The 18,943-nt window shown below is 40.5% G+C and overlaps 1 protein-coding gene across 1 annotated transcript; it reads left to right on the forward strand.

Annotated features, from left to right (window-relative positions):
* The first annotated feature begins 4,757 nt into the window (after nt 1-4,757).
* Nucleotides 4,758-18,618, forward strand: LOC131365613 (uncharacterized). Its single transcript, XM_058409305.1, has 24 exons — nt 4,758-4,872; nt 5,448-5,593; nt 6,868-7,054; nt 7,148-8,607; nt 9,097-9,286; nt 9,426-9,515; nt 9,605-9,681; nt 9,777-9,833; nt 9,963-10,109; nt 10,200-10,307; nt 10,767-10,908; nt 10,999-11,319; nt 11,413-11,457; nt 11,542-11,621; nt 11,780-11,892; nt 13,112-13,295; nt 14,037-14,121; nt 14,876-15,021; nt 15,215-15,305; nt 15,650-15,798; nt 16,168-16,253; nt 16,967-17,036; nt 17,310-17,431; nt 18,096-18,618. The coding sequence occupies exons 1-24, from the start codon at nt 4,758-4,760 to the stop codon at nt 18,250-18,252; spliced, it is 4,368 nt and encodes a 1,455-aa protein (XP_058265288.1). The 3' UTR covers nt 18,253-18,618.
* Nucleotides 18,619-18,943: the final 325 nt, after the last annotated feature.

An 18,943-nucleotide genomic window follows, 5' to 3' on the forward strand; every position in this document is an offset into this window, starting at 1 on the left:
TAGAACAAAGTATTGCCTACCTTTTTACATTATGTAGACTTTATATTATAGTGTTTTAATATTTTTTTTTAAATTTTTTAAAGTTCTAACATTTTATATAGTTGTTCTTTTGCATATGATGCTTACATGTTAAATGTCATCTGCTTGGCTTTTTGGTTTTAGCATGCATTAGCACTGAAAACTTACATATTAACAGTACATTTTATACAAAGTCCATTTTGGAGCAAGTACTCCGTGGCTTTATTTTTATACTTTTGTACTCTTTTTGTATACCTTTTTTCTATATATAAATATATAAATATACATAACTATATGTAACAAAGCGTTGTTAGTGGCATTGACACCAATAAAGAAGATTATGACCTTTACTGTATTATACAAAAATGGGAGTGTTTTCAATGACCGGTTTATTTTTGGCGAAGGTGATCTTGGCTGAATCCCATCTATAAATCTACATTATACAAGTGCGGAAGGGCTACATTTCCACTCATCCGAATGGAATGTAAGAAGAACGGGATGACGACGCTTTCCCACACACATGGAGTAACACAACTATACAGGAAGTACAATAAAAAATAGTCTACATATAGGACATGGATTTCGATAGACATACACAACATGGTTGTGAGGTCTGCAGAGCAAAATAATCTAGAAACGTAAATCAATTGCAGATTAGAAACATGCGGTGAATGTGTCACTAGGCACGGATCTTTGGCAGAGGATAGTAATTTGGATGGAATGTAGACCCATGATGAGTGACTCTGTGTAAATATAGGGAACACTGGCAATTTGTTTTCCTAAATGTAAGGGTTTTTGACAAGTCTTTGCTGTATTTACAAGTGTTACAAGTGCTGTATTTATAATAGTTTTTGAAGTTCTCCTGATGTGATTCTGCTGTAGACTAGTATTTGTTGGGAGAAACTGTATAGCTGTATATAACAAAGGTATCCTCAGGAATTTTCGGTAATACACTCGCCCTTAAAGACCTATTCATCTCATCACATCTGCTCATGCTCTTTACCACTATGAATAACGGTATCCATGAGACTTCCTTTCACACAATTACACACTCACACACATGCTCCCCCAGACTACAGGTCTTATCCAGTTCCTTTCCCTTCACCACCCTTTTGGATTCATGACTCAAAGTCAGCTACCCACACCCTCCCCGGGGCTGCTCCTAAACCCCCAGGCCACAGATACAATTATAAAACACTTTGAATAAACATTTTACTTCTGCTTACATTTTTTAAATTGTGGCCGGCCTCTGTAACCCGGTAGGCGCGCGGTCCCAGTTGTTGGGTCTTTTACTGGTCTGTCGATTCCCTGGGTTTTGGCACCACTAAAACATCTATGGGGTACAACAGCAGGAGACCACTCATATCAGCTAAGAACAAGGATTTGAGTCTATCATGGGTGCAGACTCACCAAAATTGAACAGTTAAAGATTTCAGCTGGTCTTTCAAGAGTGATTACTCAAATAATCACTCTTAACAGCCATGGTAAACAGAAGAGCATCTCCGAACACACAAAATATCAAACCATGAGTTGGTTAGGCTTTAACAGACCACATCCGGCTCCACTCATGTCAGCCAAGAACAAGAATTTGAGTCTGTCATGGCTACAGACTCACCAAAACTGAATTGGTCTTTTTCCACTCTTGAACTGTTCAGTCTGAGTGAGTGTGTCTATTTACATGATAGCCACAAATTCTCGTTCTTGGCTGACATGAGTGGAGATGGATGTGATCTGTTAAAGCCTAACCATCTCATGGTTTGCTATTTTGTGTGTTCGGAGATGCTTTTCTGTTTACCATGGCTGTTAAGAGTGAATGAGTTGCTATAGTCTTCCTCTCAGCACAAACCAGTCTCCTCTGATCTCTCTCATGAACAAATTAATTGTGCATCTGTGTAAATCGTGGTGCTTGAAAATCGATGCTTGGGAGCCCATCTGCTACGATCAACCACGCCAATATCAGTGACTGAGAGATTACATTTTAAATGTGAACAACAACTGAAGCTCTTGACCTGTAACTGCATGATTTTATGCACTGGGCTACTCCCACGTGATTGACTGATTAGATAACTGCATGAATGTAAAGGTTTCCTTTAAAAAGTGGACAGTTAGTGGACATACAAGAGTTTCAGACAATACTTATGGTCAAGGGCTTTAAATGTGTGTATGCACTTCATACAGAAGATTGTTTCATAAGTATATCTGTTTATTGAGATAGATATACGTGTGTAAAAAAAGGACTTTTAACACCGCCCACGCGCACGGCTAGTCATGAGCTAGCATGTAATATATAGAACTAACAAATTAGGCACAATGAACGTCAACCTTAACGGGTTTAAATGGACGATATATACATTTGTATTTTAGACTTGATCCCAAACTCAAAGAAAAGAAAACGTTTTAAAGTTAGCATTGGCTTATTTAATTGGACATTGTTAAACGGGGTGGTTTGTTAAACTCGAGGTTAGATGACAAACCAATCCAATCCGGGTGTTTTTACAAATACTGTAGGTTTTGGTTTCTTTACACTGGTTAAATGGTTTAATAGATATATAGGAGGTAAACATTTAAAGACTAAAATGTAAAACAAACGGTTTGAGAGTGAAACTGAAGAAAGCACGCGCTAGTTTGGTCAGCCATCGCGTGAGCTAACCAACATGTTTACAAACGACGTATGCATGCGAAGATAATAATGCAACGATTGTGTCAATATATAAAAGTTAAGTTTTATTATTTGTCTTATAGCGGTTTTGGGGCACATGATTCGCTATTGTTTATTTCGACGTTACTTGATCGCCCTTTCCTGGTCGCCGTAAAATATTGACCAATGAAAGCGCGTGCGCATTGGGGGAGGAGCCACGCTGAATCGCAACAATTAACTAGGCGCTGGTGCGTGCGCGAGCTGGTAAGTTAAGAAATAAGACGCTTTAACTATTTTATTTATTTATTTATTTATTAATTAATTATTATTTCTTGGAAAATTCCAGTCAGAAAAACAGAGGGTCAACCAGCCTAAATAACTTTGCGGGATAGTGTAGATATATATTTTTTTCGTAAACACGTGTGTCCAGTTACGCTAGTAGAACAGAGTTCACTAACTAGTAGCTAGGGTAGCTTAACTGGGAGGACATTTTAGAAAATATACGATGATGATGTTTTTTTTTTTTTTTAAATAAATAGAGCCACATATCAGTCCACGTCGGTGTTTAATACTTAATTCTAATGAGTTCCAATTTGTACCTTGAATAATTACAATTGTTTACATTTAGTTTTCTTTGCCTGCGTTTGTTTGTGCAACTTAAACAAAAGCATGACGTTTAAACTAAGTTAAAATAAACTTTTACGACCCAAAATGTTGTTTAGACTAACTTGTAAAGTTACCTACAATTTAGCTGCTTGGTTACTGTTTACAACTTAATCTAGCCTTACTATCGTCGGTTCTCAGTGGCTGGAGTTATTTATTTATTTATTTATCCATCCATCCATCCAAGCTGTTAATAGACCACTAGTCCTTCAGGTTTTAACGACTGCAGTAAACGGTGCACAATATATAACGCAACATTTTAGGCATTTTAACAAAGTGACCGAAACACAAACACTTGTACACTATATTGCCAAAAGTTTTGGGACGTCTGCCTTTACAGACACATGAATGTAATATGGAGTTGTCCCGCCCGTTGCAGCTATAACAGCTTCAACTCTTCTGGGAAGGCTTTCCACAAGGTTTAGGAGTGTGTTTATGGGAATTTTTGACCATTCCCTTGGAGTCGCATTTGTGAGGTCAGGCACTGATGTTGGACGAGAAGGTCTGGCTCGCAGTCTCCACTCTAATTCATCCCAAAGGTGTTCTGTGGGGTTGAGGTCAGGACTCAGTCAAGTTCCTCCACACCAAACTCCTCAATCTCATCCATGTCTTTATGGACCTTGCTTTGGTCACTGGTGTGCAGTCATGTAGGAACAGGAAGGGGTCATCCCCAAACTGTTCCCACAAAGTTGGGAGCATGAAATTGTGCAAAATGTCTTGGTATGAAGCTGAAGCATTAAGAGTTCCTTTCACTGGATCTAAGGGACCGAGCCCATCCCCTGAAAAACAACAGCTGAATTCAATGATTTGGAGGGGTGTCCCAAAACTTTTGACAATTAACACACTCCTTCACAAGTTTAGAGTTGCAGGAGGAAACCAGAGATCCTGGAGCAAACCTATGCAAACACAGGGAGAACACATGCTTTCTTTTACTGTCTGCAAAAATAAATCCAGTGCCTATTAAAGTAAATACAGTTGTTTTGTATAAGTCACAGTTCATAGAATGAAAACTGGCACCATTTCAGGTTAGAGGTGCGTTACCTCCGGGATATTTTTTTGAGGCACAAGATTCTGCTACTTAACTTCTACCAGTATGTAATTATTGTCTGTGATAGCTGTACTTATGCTTGATGCATTTGAATAGAATGGCTGAATGAACATTGTGATCGTGTTGCATAACACTTCTTGTCTCAAATCTGCAGAAAATCTGTAGTAATTTTGATTCCTGGAGGGTCTGAAGTAAACCAGTAGTAGTTGTTGAAATACATAAATTAAACAATCAATTAAAATGTCCACTTTTTACTTTTTGCTTATTTTTATGAATTTCAAACGTTCAATTTTAAATTCCACTATTCATGTGAACACTTCAATGCTTTGTGTCGGTTACAATATTAATTTGCATGCACATGGTATGGAATGTCCCTCAGGTTATGGAAAGATGGTGAGGAGAGTGATCCTTCAAATAGGAGCCAAATATAGTGATGCTGAGGTGCTGGACTGGCTTAATCACACTTTGCAGTCTGGATTCAACACTGTGGAGCAAACATGCTCAGGTATTTCTCACGCTTCATGCAAACATTTAATTCAGCCACGATCACATGCTTGCACGTTGCTTATATACAGATGAGTGAAGGACGGTATTGCAAACACTTTTTTAACGGTCAGGCATAACATTATGCCTAATATTGTGTTGGTGCTGCGAAACCAGCCCTTGCACTGTGTATTCTGACACCTTTCTATCAGAACCAGCATTAACTTCTTCAGCAACACTAAGTCATCTGTTGGATCTGACCACACAGGCCAGCCTTTGCTCCTCACGTGCATCAGTGTGCCTTGGCCGCCCATGACCCTGTCGCTGAAAATACACTATATAGCCAAACATTTTGGGATACCTGACAGTCATGCCCATATGTACTATACATCCCATGCCTGATTTATTTCCCCTGTGCTTTTATTATATCCTCCACTTTTTCTAGATTTAGATTTTGATCTGATTTGCTGTTCATAATCATCCTCTTATTGTTGGCTAGAAGTGTAGTAAGCTTGTCAGTAACAGGGTAATTTTTTTTTCATGATTTCAGTGCTCTATAACTTCAGATGTGTTTGTTTGTGTGTGTTTGTTTTCCAGGTGCTGCCTACTGCCAGTTAATGGACCTGCTTTATCCTGGCTGTATTGACCTGTGGAAAGTAAAGTTCAAAATAGAGGATGAAACCGATATATTCAATAATTACAAGTTACTTGAAGGTGCCTTCATCAAGAATTCTATCAATAAAGTAAGTTTTGGTAACATGATATGGTATAACCCACCGTGTAACACGTCTCACATGAAAATACAGAAAAAATGACAATACAATACAAAAAAAATTAAATAGAGCATAGAAGTCCTAAAGAGTGGATCAAGTGTGTCAGAAAGTGTCAGGTCCTTGACGAAGATCATATGTAAGTTTGTCTACAAAAGAGCAGCAGCTTAACTTATCCACATTTTCACAGAGGGTACCTAAAAAGTAGACCATAGCAACAGTATGCATTTTTTTTGTGGTCTTTAATGCATATAAATAAACAAAAATGATTGTTGTCCATGGAGGCACAAGTTCTAATTGTGGAGATATAATAGTTATGTTTGGGGGATGTGGTAGCTTATTGATTAAAGTGTTGGGCTACTGATTGGAAGGTTGGACCTTTGAATCCCAGGTCCACCAAGCTGCCAATACTGGGCCCCTGGGCACGGCCCTCAACCCTTGATTAATGAGATGGAAATGCAAGTCGCTCTGGATAAGGGCATCTGCTAAATGCCAGAAATGTAAATGTATTATGGTATGTTGTTACTATGGTGAAATTAAAGGTGATCCCTGAAGGTGTCTGGCACCAAGACTTTGGCAGCAGATCCAATAAGTCCTGTAAATTGAAAGGTGGGACCTTGGAAGTCCATTCATCGGATATTGCTTGTCCAGCACATCCCACAGACGCTCAGATTGAGATCAAAAGAATTTTGAGGCCAAGTCAACACCTTGAACTGTCGTGTTGAGCCCCAGTCACAGAACCAAGGGGTAGACATCAGTAAGCCTTGGGCACCCATGATATTGTTGGCACTTTATTGGATGTCCTTCCTTGGGTCACTTTTGCTTGGTACTGACCACTACATCCCATAAGACCTGCTGTTTTAAAGATGCTCTGACCCAGTCATCTAGCCATCACACTCTGGCTGCTCAGATCATTACACTTACCCATTTTTTGGCTCAGCTTTGAGACCTGACTGCTTGCTTGCTGCTTAGTATATCACACTCCTTGACAGGTTCCATTGTGACGCAGTGAAGAATCATTCATTTCACCTGATGGTGGATTTAATAATCAGTGTGAAATGGGATTTCACAAATTCCTCCAGCAAGAGAGTATGATTACATGAGCTAGGAATGGGCAGTTTATGGGTTTAATATATGAATGTACATTCATACATTCCTAGAGAAGGGAGTGTTTGGATATTTTGTCCACTATTCTAATTTGTTCCATTCTGTACAGTTATATTTATTTGTATTTTTTTCCCATGCAGATATTGGAGACTGAAAAGTTGGTCAGTGGCAATTCCACAGAGGTGTTAAATCTCCTGAGGTGGTTCAAAGTGTTTTTTGAACACAATTTTGCAGGACGTAGTTACAATCCTGTAGCGGCTCGAGGTGGACAAATTCTGGAACCCTGCGTCCCTAAGAAAGCAAGCGCTCTTGAGAAGCTGGACTTTTGTGAGTCTTCCTTTCCATATTTTTTGGAATTCTACAAAATCTCTGATTACATAAAACATCTGGTCATTTCTCATGCATTTTATTTCTTTGCAGCAGCCGTTCCAGACATGATTAGTGAAAATGCTGACACAAATGTGGAGAGAAAAGTTCCGGAGACGTTTCACTTTAGCCCGGCTGTGTTGTGTTTCATCAGGAAATACTGTCCCTCTGTCTTAGCTGGCACAGACTCCTCTATTACATGTAGCAAAGCCAAGCAAGTGCTGGGTCCAGAATACCCAAAAGACATCATGGCTTCTTGCCACCAGGCCCCTTACTGTCTGTACATGTACCTCGAAGGGAAGAAATCTTACGTGGTCTTGATTGGGTTTTTCGACCAGACTGCCGGAGAGACCAAAGTGAGGCTGCTTGATGTTATTGAGCAGACACACGCTGCCTTATTGACCTGTCTTGTGGAGACTCTTAAAAAGTTTGACATCAGTCTAGCTAACCTTGCAGCATTTTATTCCAATGCACCTAATCTTACAGAGTTGCTTTCAGGCTTGAAAGCATTGAATCCAGGCACTGTTTTTCTCTGCAGCCTTACTGATGTTGTAGAACAAGCATGTCATGGAGGAGTTACAGCGATGGAGCTGTCAGCACAGATCCAGGAACTGATTAAGAAAGTCCATCAACACTACCCTTCTCTACCAGACATTCTGAAGGAACAGCTTAATAATATGGAGTTCGATCTCACCCCTTCTTTGACATCGGATTGTCTCGGCCTCAGAGCAACAATTTACAGAATGACCCTAGCATGGTCCGACTTAGTGCAATACTTCAATTTCCAAAGCGGCAGCAGTGAATTCGATGGGCGTATTCGTTGCCTCCTCAATGATCAGAAGTTAAGGCTCAGTTTCCTGTTTCTGAGCCATGCCCTGCAACCTCTCTGCCAATTTCAGGAGAGCTTGGAAGGTGGTAAAGACGTGATAACATTGCTCCAAGAAGCTTGTAGTTTACTTCATGTTTATATATCCAGCTTTCTCGCTCCTAAAGCTATAGAACGCTTCCTCAGGAGAGGCAACTTGGGATCTCCAACGAAGGACGTCACGGAACATCTACCGAGAGACAAGGTGAAGGTCGGCGAAGAGGTGAAAAAATTCCTACGTCAAAATAAGGCGGACCTAACTGGCTTCTACAAGAGTGCCGTTTCATTCTACACAGCAGTCAGCTCCAGTATCTTCAATAGTTTACCCATGCCTGACGCTTCTCTGAGAAACATGGCTGCCCTCTTTAGCCCAGAAGGCAAGCTGGAAGTCACCGCAAAGGCTGTATGCGATTTAGGCGTCCACTTTGGTCTTTGTGCTTGCGGAGAAGACGTCAGTTTGCTAACCGATGAGTTTCTTGAGTATCAGTTTGCCGAGCAGGAAGAACTCACCAGTCCAGCTATACAGTCACTGGAGCAGTACTGGAAGGCCGAGCTGAGGATGATGGCAAAGTCGTCTCACTTTCGAAAGCTGACCTTAAGCCTGTTGGTCTTGCCTAAGACGCTCAGAAAGGAAAGGGTTTTTGCGCAAGTGAGTGAGCGTTGAAAGATTTTATGTATTTATGGACTACATTTTAGTTCATCCTGTTGATCTGCAAGCTAAAGTATGTCATGATATTGTAGGAAAAAATAGAAATGTACTATGCTTTTTACTTCATTTGTTTATCAGAGTTGCTTACCAAATCCAGAGCCATATGTATGTGTGTGTGTATGTGTATATATATATATATATATATATATATATATATATATATATATATATATATATATATATATATTTCAAACTTTTTGTAGCTGTTTATAATTCTTATTATGTAGTAACAACAGTGAAGTAGTATTAAAAAAAATAGGAATTTTGTACTCATGAGAGTGAGAATTTGTCCATTGTCCACTAAGGAACGTGAATACTGAAAGTTTTAATTCAGGTTCTGTATGATTTGCCTTTCTCTTAGTTATAATAACTGTTTAATAAGTATTTAATTTAGCAGAAGGGGTGTTAACTGCTTCTGTGTGATCTCAGGTGTTTAAGAGTGTTGATCACTGCAACGAAAAGGAGCGTTCCATTTTTCCCTCTGACGACAAATACGTAGGACGTGATGATGATGATTATGATGATGATGATGATGATGGTGAGGTCACAGACACCAGCTCTTACAAAAGTGCCCCGTCACACCCCCTCAGCTCTGAGACCCAGGAGAGTTCAGCATCAGGTAGAGTTATTACTTCCTTGTATTCACAACTGGATGAGTGTGTGACTCTGGATAAAGAGGTTTGCTGAAGATGAATGAACAGTATACACGCTGATGTTGATGCTAAATCAATTCACATGAGACCTGTTGTTATTCTCAGAGGTTATTGATCTGACTGAAGTTGAGGATAATATTTTAATGGAGACGAACGAAAGCTCCTGTGGTCCAGAGATGAAACGGGAAAAGCAAGGTAAATAAAATGGATATTTTACCCTATCATATCTCTCATGCATTAGAGTTTTTAAAAACTTGTATTTGTGTTTTTGTCCCCAACGGAAGACATTTCAGAATCGATAATTATAGATGATGACGATGACGCGGATGATGTGATATGGACTTATACTTTATATTCAGGGGTATTTTATTTTTTTTATTTTTATTTTTCGCTACAAAATACACAGTGCTAAAAGTGCTTATTTGTTAAGTTGCTGTTTCACGATTTCTTCTTCAGAAAAAAAAAGACAATGTTTCCTTAACGCCTAATAAAGAAGCAGAGTATTCTTACCAGGTAAGTGCTACTCTCAGGATCAGATCAAATTGTTCATTGTCAAACAAACCCAAGAAATCAGAGTGGTGTATGGTATATTATTTATCCCGAAGGCTATGTGTTTTGCCTCGGCTTGATCTGCACCTTTAGGATGGGAAGCCTTTTGCAGCAGGGGAGATGGTGTGGGGACAGGTGGAAGGCTTTCCTCTGGCTCCTGGCCTGGTGTACAGATGGACTGATGGGACACCTAAGAACATTCGCAAGGTGGTGTGGTTCAGAGATGGGATGGTCTCTAAGGTAAGAGTTCAAACAACTAGTCAGAGTGTTCCACACGCACTCTTCAAGGCGCTCAGATTTGACACGTTCTTTCCTTTCCCACGCTTGCAGGTTCATCCAGATAAGCTACAGCCTTACTCTGTATTCGCACAGTGCTTCTGCCCCAATTCCTTCGCCACGGTGATGACATACAAGGACACCATCTTTCATTCTTTGCAGGTCAGATTCAGCACTGACCTATATGCTACGCTCCATGTATTGGTCATTTTCGATGCATTGGGCGCATAGCAGCACTCTGGAGCTACAGATAGTAGATAGTGACTAGACCAGTCTGTGAAACCAAAAAGTTTGACGAAGGGTCAAATTGTGATGGCTAGACGACTGGATCAGAGCATCTCCAAAACTGCAGCTCTATCAAAAGTATCCTTTAAGTTCTGTAAGTTGTGAGGTGAGGCCCATGGTGGCCCCCATAGAGCTAGCTTACAGGACTTAAAGAATCTGCCACTAACATTCAGGGATCTTGTAGAGTCCATCATGCCTCGACGGGTCAGGCCTGTTTTGGCGGCAAAAGGGGGACCAGCACAATATTCGGCAGATGGTCATAATGTTATGGCTGATCGGTGCATGTCTAAATGTTGGAAGAAACAATGTGTGTTCTCTCTTCCTTTGTGGTTGCAGGTGGCTGCTGAGCGTGCTGGAAAAGTCTTCCCTCTCAACTCGGACTCTAAGGATGACCTGCTTCGACTAATGCTGGACTGGGCCTTTGGAGGCTTTAAACCGTCTGGACCAAATGGACTCAAACCACGATCGAGAGAAGATGGTATACAAGTTTTTTTTCATCTTTTTTTCTTCAACTTCCCAAAGTTGTATTTATGTTGTAAACATAAACTGATCTGTTGTCTTTTTCCAGAATGTCTTAAAATGTTCCATCAGAGCTTCCAACAATGGAATGAAGTCACCGAGACTAAACGCAAGTTCGAAAAGCTATACAACTTAAAAGAAGTGTCTGTGTGCTTGAACAGACTGTCTCTGGACCTGCAGGATGGCCAGGTAGTCCTACAGGATGAAAATCTGAATAAAAAACTTCCATGTCCAAAATCAAAAGAGTCTTCCTTACAAAATGACAAGAAATGTGCCAGTCGCCCGACTCCCAGGAAACCTAAAAGTGTTTCTAAGGACAAGGATCGAAACAGAAGCTCTGGTGTTCAGGGGAAGCAAAACTACAACAGGCGTATGTGTGTCTTTCCTATAATGTATAACCTTTCACAAGGTGGTTTAGTCGTCTGAGAATGTAAAATTTGATTTTCTTGCCTTTTCTTTCCAGATAAAATGGCACAGGAGGTTTTGGTGAAAGGGAAGAATATCGAAGGTGGGGAAAATTGGTCGTTGATTTCACCATGTAGCTCCGATTTATTTTTCTTATTTAACTTCCTTCTTATTTCCACTTGTTAAGATTTCTGCTTGTCGTGTGGAGCTGCACATGTGGAGATCTTCCATCCGCTGTTTGAAGGGAGTCTGTGCTTGAAATGTAAGGTACGATTGAACACCTTTTAATAGATATTTACAGTGCAGAAATGAGATTAAACTGGAAATAATGATTTGTTTATGACTTTGGTGCCTGTTTATCCTCTTAGTACTGTTATACTGATGACTAGTCATACCTGTGTGTGTGTGTGTGTGTGTGTGTGTAGGATAATTTCACAGAGACATTATATCGGTATGATGAAGATGGATATCAGTCATATTGCACTGTATGCTGTGCTGGACTGGAGGTCATTCTGTGTGGACATACAAGCTGTTCCCGGTAAGTAAATTTGAAATGAATGACCAGTGTTGAAATGCATGAGTGTATTCAACAACTTCCCTGTGCTTGTACTACTGTATAATCAAGGTACACCTGAATTCCAGTTTAATTTGAAAGTACAGCATTAATGGATACCAGCCGCTCCTCAGTACTTGATGCGCAATGTTGGGTGTTTTAACTTCATTTCCGTTAGTGAGGTCAGCGTGTTGCGCCCTTTAGATCGAGTAGAAAACACACTCTAGGTAGCCTTTAAACAGGAACTGTAGACCTGCTTGTTGTTAGAAGCAGGAAAAATGGACAAGTGTAAGGATTTGAGCTTTGAGTTTGACGAAGGGCCAAATTGTGATGGCTAGACCACTGGATCAGAGCATCTCCAAAACTGCAGCTCTTGCGGGCTGTTCCCGGTCTGCAGTGGTCAGTATCTATCAAAAGTATTCTTTAAGTCCTGTAAGTTGGACCCATGGAGGTCCCGCCTTGCAACTTACAGGATCTGCTGCAAACATCTTGGTGCCAGATACCACAGCACACCTTCAGGGATCTAGTGGAGTCCATACCTCGGTGGGGGGACCGACGCAGTATTCGGCATAATGTTATGCTTGATTTGTGTAAATCACACCTGCCTGATAATGAGTAGGTCCTGCTAAAACAGCTCTGGGACCTTTGAGGGTATGCTGTGGTATCTGGCAGCAGGTCATTTAAGTTGATCTGTTTTAAGAAGATACTAGGAGATGGTGCCTCCATGGATCGGACTCCAGCACTTTCCACAGATGCTTGATGGGATTGAGATCTGGGGAATTAGGAGGCGTCAACACCTCGAACTCTGTCATGTTCCTGAGGGTATTCCTGAACATTTTTTACAGAAGCAGGACACATTATCTTCTTGAAACAAGCCTTGGCACGTGCCATTTTAACAAGATAATCAATATTATTCACCTCATCTGTCATGGCTGTGGCTGATTGATGAACAAGGACATGTGCATGGGCAAATGCAGCTTTCTTCTAAGCTTGTTATGCTGCCCTGTGACACGGAATGAACAGCAGTTTCAATATGATGTGGTTTCCTTATAGGAAAACACAGTTGTATGATAGGAGAGAGCTGGCAGATGGGTGGGGGAGTGGCAGGTGACCAGATTGGGGGGAATACTGTCTTGTTGTTTTCCGCTGTCCCGATTTGATGTGCAGTCCTGTGACTGTCCTGAATTTTGTCCCCTGTGTCTAGCTCCTACTGTGTGGATTGTTTGGATATCCTGATTGGTAAAGGCACCTTTAATCAACTAAAAGACTTGGACCCATGGATCTGTTACCTGTGTGCACCAGAGAAAAGCTCCGGCGCTCTGAGACCCAGACGTGATTGGAGTATCCGTGTCCAGGAATTCTTCGCCAACAACAGCGCCATGGAATTTGTATGTGTTTTCTCAGCATTCCTCAGTTCTTTACGGTTATGAGTGTTGTATTGCAATGGCATTGTATCTTACTCAGTCATTTAAAACTTGGCCTCTACCCCGATCCTGACACAATCATAGCGAATATCAACAGTAATGCTGCACTATATATTCTTGTGTATATATAAAAACAGACAAAGACACAAGGAGCAATGTCATACTTTTTCACACATTCATGGCTTCACTTTAGATGTACTCGACTTTTTCATGGCCTGTTTTTCATGCTGCAGTAAATTAAATCCTAACAGGGAATTTCCATGTCTAACTCCATTGAATATTTACTTTTAATTGTGGGACACAGAGTGAGTACTCTACAGTCTACTCTATGGGCTCTGTAAGCATTCAGATTCAATGTAGGATTGTTAGCGAGAGATTACAGATTAAAATTTTCACACTAAACACAGAGCTGAGAATGCCTGTGTGAAATTTAACTTACCCTTTAGTAAAGTGATCTACACTTAAAGGACAAGTTCACTTCCTAGATTTGTTTTTCTGGCAGTGATTTTTTTTTTTTTATATACACACAGTGTTTGTATGGCAGCTAGTGAAGACAAATTTTTGTTGTACCAGTGTATGTGAAAAGCACTAAATAAAGTCTGCCCCATGTTAGGTTTGACCCCACTCTACCCTAGTGTTCAAAATGTAGTGTTTCTGGAACCTACTAAAATTTGAAAGAATAACTCTTTTTGTACTTGATCTCAGGAACTACATCGGGTTTACCCATCAATCCCCGCCAACCAGCGACGTCCACTCAGGGTCCTCTCCTTGTTTGACGGTATAGGTACAGGTGAGTTGTTTTTCCACTAGAGGGAGCTGTTCACACTAAAGTATAGAGCACTGTCTGTGATTGGAGCAGTGGTTGTACAATAACCGTGGGAATTTCCACTGGGATGATAAAACCATGCATGTTAACATCAGATCACTTGCTTACTTATTTTGAAAGAATATTTTAAATATTTTTTTTAATATAAATTTCCCTGTAACATTGGATAGATGTTGGAAAATGTCATGTGCAGTAGGACCAGAAGCTCATGGATACAATGGAGCTTTATTGTTCTCCACTGGTCATGTCTATGATATGGTACAATAGTATACGGTGATCAGGCATAACATTATGACTAATATTGTGTTGGTCCCCCTTTTGCTACCAAAACAACCCTGACCCGTTGAGGCATGGACTCCACTAGATCCCTGAAGGTGTGCTGTGGTATCTGGCACCACAATGTTAGCAGCAGATCTTCCATGTGCCCTACCTCGCAACTTACAGTACTTTTGATAGATACTGACCAGTGCAGACCGGGAACACCCCACAAGAACTGCAGTTTTGGAGATGCTAGCCATCACAATTTGTCCTCAAATCCTTACGCTTGTCCATTTTTCCTGCTTCTAACACATCGACTTTGAGGACAAAATGTTCACTTGCTGCCTAATATATCCCACCCACTAACAGGTGCCATGATGAGGAGATCATCAGTCTTATTCACTTCACCTCTCACTGCTCAGAATGTTATACCTAATCAGTGTATGTGTGTAAATTTTAGGATACCTGGTTCTGAAGGATCTGGGCTTTAAAGTGGAACTATACGTTGCATCGGAAGTAGACGAGGAGTCCACCACCGTCTCGATGGTGAACCACAATGGAAAAATCACTTATGTGGACGATGTGCGTGGAATTACGAAGGAGCACGTATGTATATGAGTTTTACACATCTGTTTCTCTGTGGTCTTCACTTTGGCCTTTTCTTTTCATAAGCCAAAATCTATAGATCTTTAGTATTAATAAGCTGTTCTCAGTTCGATTGGGGGTTTTGATCAAACATTATGAATAATCTACATCAGTAATGAAAGTCTGTTGTAATGAAACCTGCACTGTTTTTCAGATCGAGAAATGGGGTCCATTTGACCTTCTTATTGGTGGCAGCCCATGTAACGACTTGTCCATAGTAAATCCAGCACGGAAAGGCTTGTTTGGTATGATGTTCTACCTGTTACTCAACAATCTGTATGTGATGTGATAAAAGTGAGGTTTTTATAGTTAATAAGTAAGGGTAATCAAACACATCAAGCACTTTTAGTAATAGTTTGCAACTGTTCAATAGTTTGAACAGTATACAGTTGTTTTCCTCTGCATCCAAACCTTATCATCATCATTAAACCTATCGGTTATCACTATCATTATCAGTAAACCTAATTAACATAAAAATTAGTTAAGCTAAGGTAAAATGACAGGACTACTCAATGCAGTAGGTATTTCTTAAATGCCGTGCAACGTTATAACAAACCCCTACGGAACGACCAACCTCTCCTGCTTGCAGAGGGCACAGGACGGCTCTTCTTCGAGTACTACCGGCTGCTGAACATCATGAAGCCCAAGGAGGATGACCCTCGGCCTTTCTTCTGGCTTTTTGAGAACGTCGTGTTCATGAACACCAGAGACAAAGTTGATATCTGCCGTTTCCTGGAAGTAAGCTTCTCACAAACATTCACACAAACCTACTGTAGAACGCTAACGAAGGAATCTCTGTTTAAGAGGGTCAAGGTTAAATGCATCACGAGCAGTTATTAACAGCATTTGATTGACATAGTAGCACACAGTTTCGTATTGCAATTATAGAAAAACAACATCTTACTCTTTACAGATATTTGGATAATGGTGCATATTTAAGCAGTCGCGTGGCTAAACACTGCTGCAGCTGTTACGTCTAAGATTTCTCTGGTTAGCTTTACACGCCACACAATCTTCGTCGATTGTTGCATTAAAGTCTTCCAGGAACCTTATTCCTTTCCATTTTACATTCGGTGGTGTTCATGTTTGTGTGTGTTCTGTTCACAGTGCAACCCGGTGCTTGTTGACGCAGTTAAAGTGAGCCCAGCCCACAGAGCACGGTATTTCTGGGGTAATCTGCCAGGCATGAACAGGTAGGTATTTCATGTCCACTAGAAAAGTTCTTTGCATCCCTTATGGACACTGCAGTCGAGTTCTAAATACACCGGTCAGGTATAACATGACCAGATGAAGTGAATAAGACTGATGGCACATCATGGCACCTGTTAGTGGGTGGGATATATTAGGCAGCAAGTCAACATTTTGTCCTCAAAGTTGTTGTTAGAAGCAGGAAAAATGGACAAGCGTAAGGATTTGAGCTTTGAGTTTGACGAAGGGCCAAATTGTGATGGCTAGACCACTGGATCAGAGCATCTCCAAAACTGCAGCTTTTGTGGGGTGTTCCCGGTCTGCAGTGGTCAGTATCTATCAAAAGTATCCTTTAAATCCTTTAAGTTGCGAGGTGAGGCCCCATAGAGGATCTGCTGCTAACGTTTTGGTGCCAGATACCATAGCACACCTTAAGGGATCTAGTACAGTTCATGCCTCGACTGGTCAGGGCTGTTTAGACAGCAAAAGTAGATACAATACAAAATTCCAATACAAAAGTAGGTGGTCATAATGTTATGCCTGGTCAGTGTAAAAGGTTTCATTCTGAGTGATTATCAGTGAAGTCTGTCTATTTAGGTGTAGATAAATGTTAACAGCAATGACGCTCACCGCACCATAATGTAAGAGAGATTGTCAAACACTTTTATTCCCCTTAAACTCTGCAAAATGAGTAAACTATTGTTTTATTCTTCTCTAGACCAATCACTGCCTGTCAAAATGACAAACTGACCCTCCAGGAATGCCTCGAAGCTGGACGCACTGCTAAGGTTTGCCACAGTTTTTTTTTATTTATCTTAAACACATGTACATGACATTGAAAATCAGTATGAGAATATAACACAAAGCCAAGTGCTAAATAAAAGGATAAAAGTGTGAATCTACTCATCTGTAGTCTATAAGCAATTTATGGGGCTGTTTAGTACGGCTGATGGAGCAAATGGGTGAATAATGGAAACGATGCCGCTACACATTCATTTGCTAAAGCTGGACTGACTTATTTTGCTAACTGACCTCTTTCCCATGTGTGCCTTTGTTTTTAGTATGTCAAAGTGAGGACCATCACCACACGCCCAAACTCCCTTAAGCAGGGAAACAATGATCAGCATTTCCCCGTCTCCATGAATGGAAAGGATGACAATTTGTGGATCACTGAACTGGAGAAGTTGGTCACTTTTTATATACCTATGTATGAATTAAATTACACTTATATAGGCAAAGGTTTTGGGACGTCTGCCTTTACATGCACATGAATGTAATATGGAGTTGTCCCGCCCTTTGCAGCTATAACAGCTTCAACTCTTCTGGGAAGGCTTTCTACAAGGTTTAGGAGTGTGTTTATGGAAATTTATGACCATTCCATTAGAAGCACATTTGTGAGGTCAGGCACTGATGTTGGACGAGAAGGTCTGTCTCACAGTCTCTACTCTAATTCATCACAAAGGTGTTCTATGGGGTTGAGGTCAGGACTCTGTGCAGGCCAGTCAAGTTCCTCCACACCAAACTCACTCATCCATGTCTTTATGGACCTTGCTGTGGTCACTGGTGTGCAGTCATGTTGGAACAGGAAGGGGTCATCCCCAAACTGTTCCCACAAAGAGCATGAAATTGTCCAAAGTGTCTTGGTATGAAGCTGAAGCAGTAAGAGTTCCTTTCACTGGAACTAAGGGGCCAAGTCCAACCCCTGAAAAACAGCACCTGAATTCAATGATTTGGAGGGGTGTCCCAAAACTTTTGGCAATATAGTGTATATGAATTAAATTATGTTAATATTAAACCCACAATTTCACCACATCTTTTTTTTTTTCTTCTTCTTGCACTCGTGTCAGGATCTTTGGATTTCCAAAGCATTACACGGATGTGAAGAACATGGGTCGACTACAGAGGCAGAAGGTGTTGGGTAAATCTTGGAGTGTCCCTGTGATCCGGCATCTCTTTGCTCCACTGAAGGATTACTTTGCCTGTGATGAAGTGCCTCTAAAATGAGGAGTTTTTAATGACCTCTGTCTCCTCAACTGTGACAAACTCTCAGGAATATTTCGAATAATTGTGCTTGCTCTTTTAAAGTTGTTTTTTCATTCTTTTCTTTTTAAAAAATTCCTTTTACTGAATGTATGGTTAAATCAGGAGGAGGATCGCAGGCATTATTGATCAAAGTAATCGAAATGTGATGCAAACAATGAGGTTTTCAGGTAATAATTAAGGGTAACATTACTATTAGTAATTCACATTTATCAGCTGGAACAATTGTTTTTTAAAATATTCAGGACATTTTTAATAAAATACCTTTTTTATATTCATATGCCAGATTTTTTTTTTCTATATTCATTACACACATATTTTGAAGTCATTTTGAGTTTTATTTACTACATTTCATTACTACAAGTTTTATACTTGGGACTTGTTTGTCCAGCACATCCAACAGGCACTGGATTGTATTGAGATCTGGGGAATTTGGAGGCCAAGTCAACACCTCAAACTGGTTGTTGTGGTCATCAAACCATTCCTGAACTATTTCTGCTTTGTGGCAAGGCGTATTATCCTGCTGAAAGAGGCCACAGCCATCAGGGAATACCATTTCAATATAATGCTTAGGTAGGTAGGTGGTATGCGTCATCCACATGGATGGCAGGACACAAGGTTTCCCGGCAGGACACAAGGTTTCCCAGCAGAACAT

Source organism: Hemibagrus wyckioides, linkage group LG15, assembly GCF_019097595.1.
Source record: "Hemibagrus wyckioides isolate EC202008001 linkage group LG15, SWU_Hwy_1.0, whole genome shotgun sequence".
Lineage (NCBI taxonomy): Eukaryota > Metazoa > Chordata > Actinopteri > Siluriformes > Bagridae > Hemibagrus > Hemibagrus wyckioides.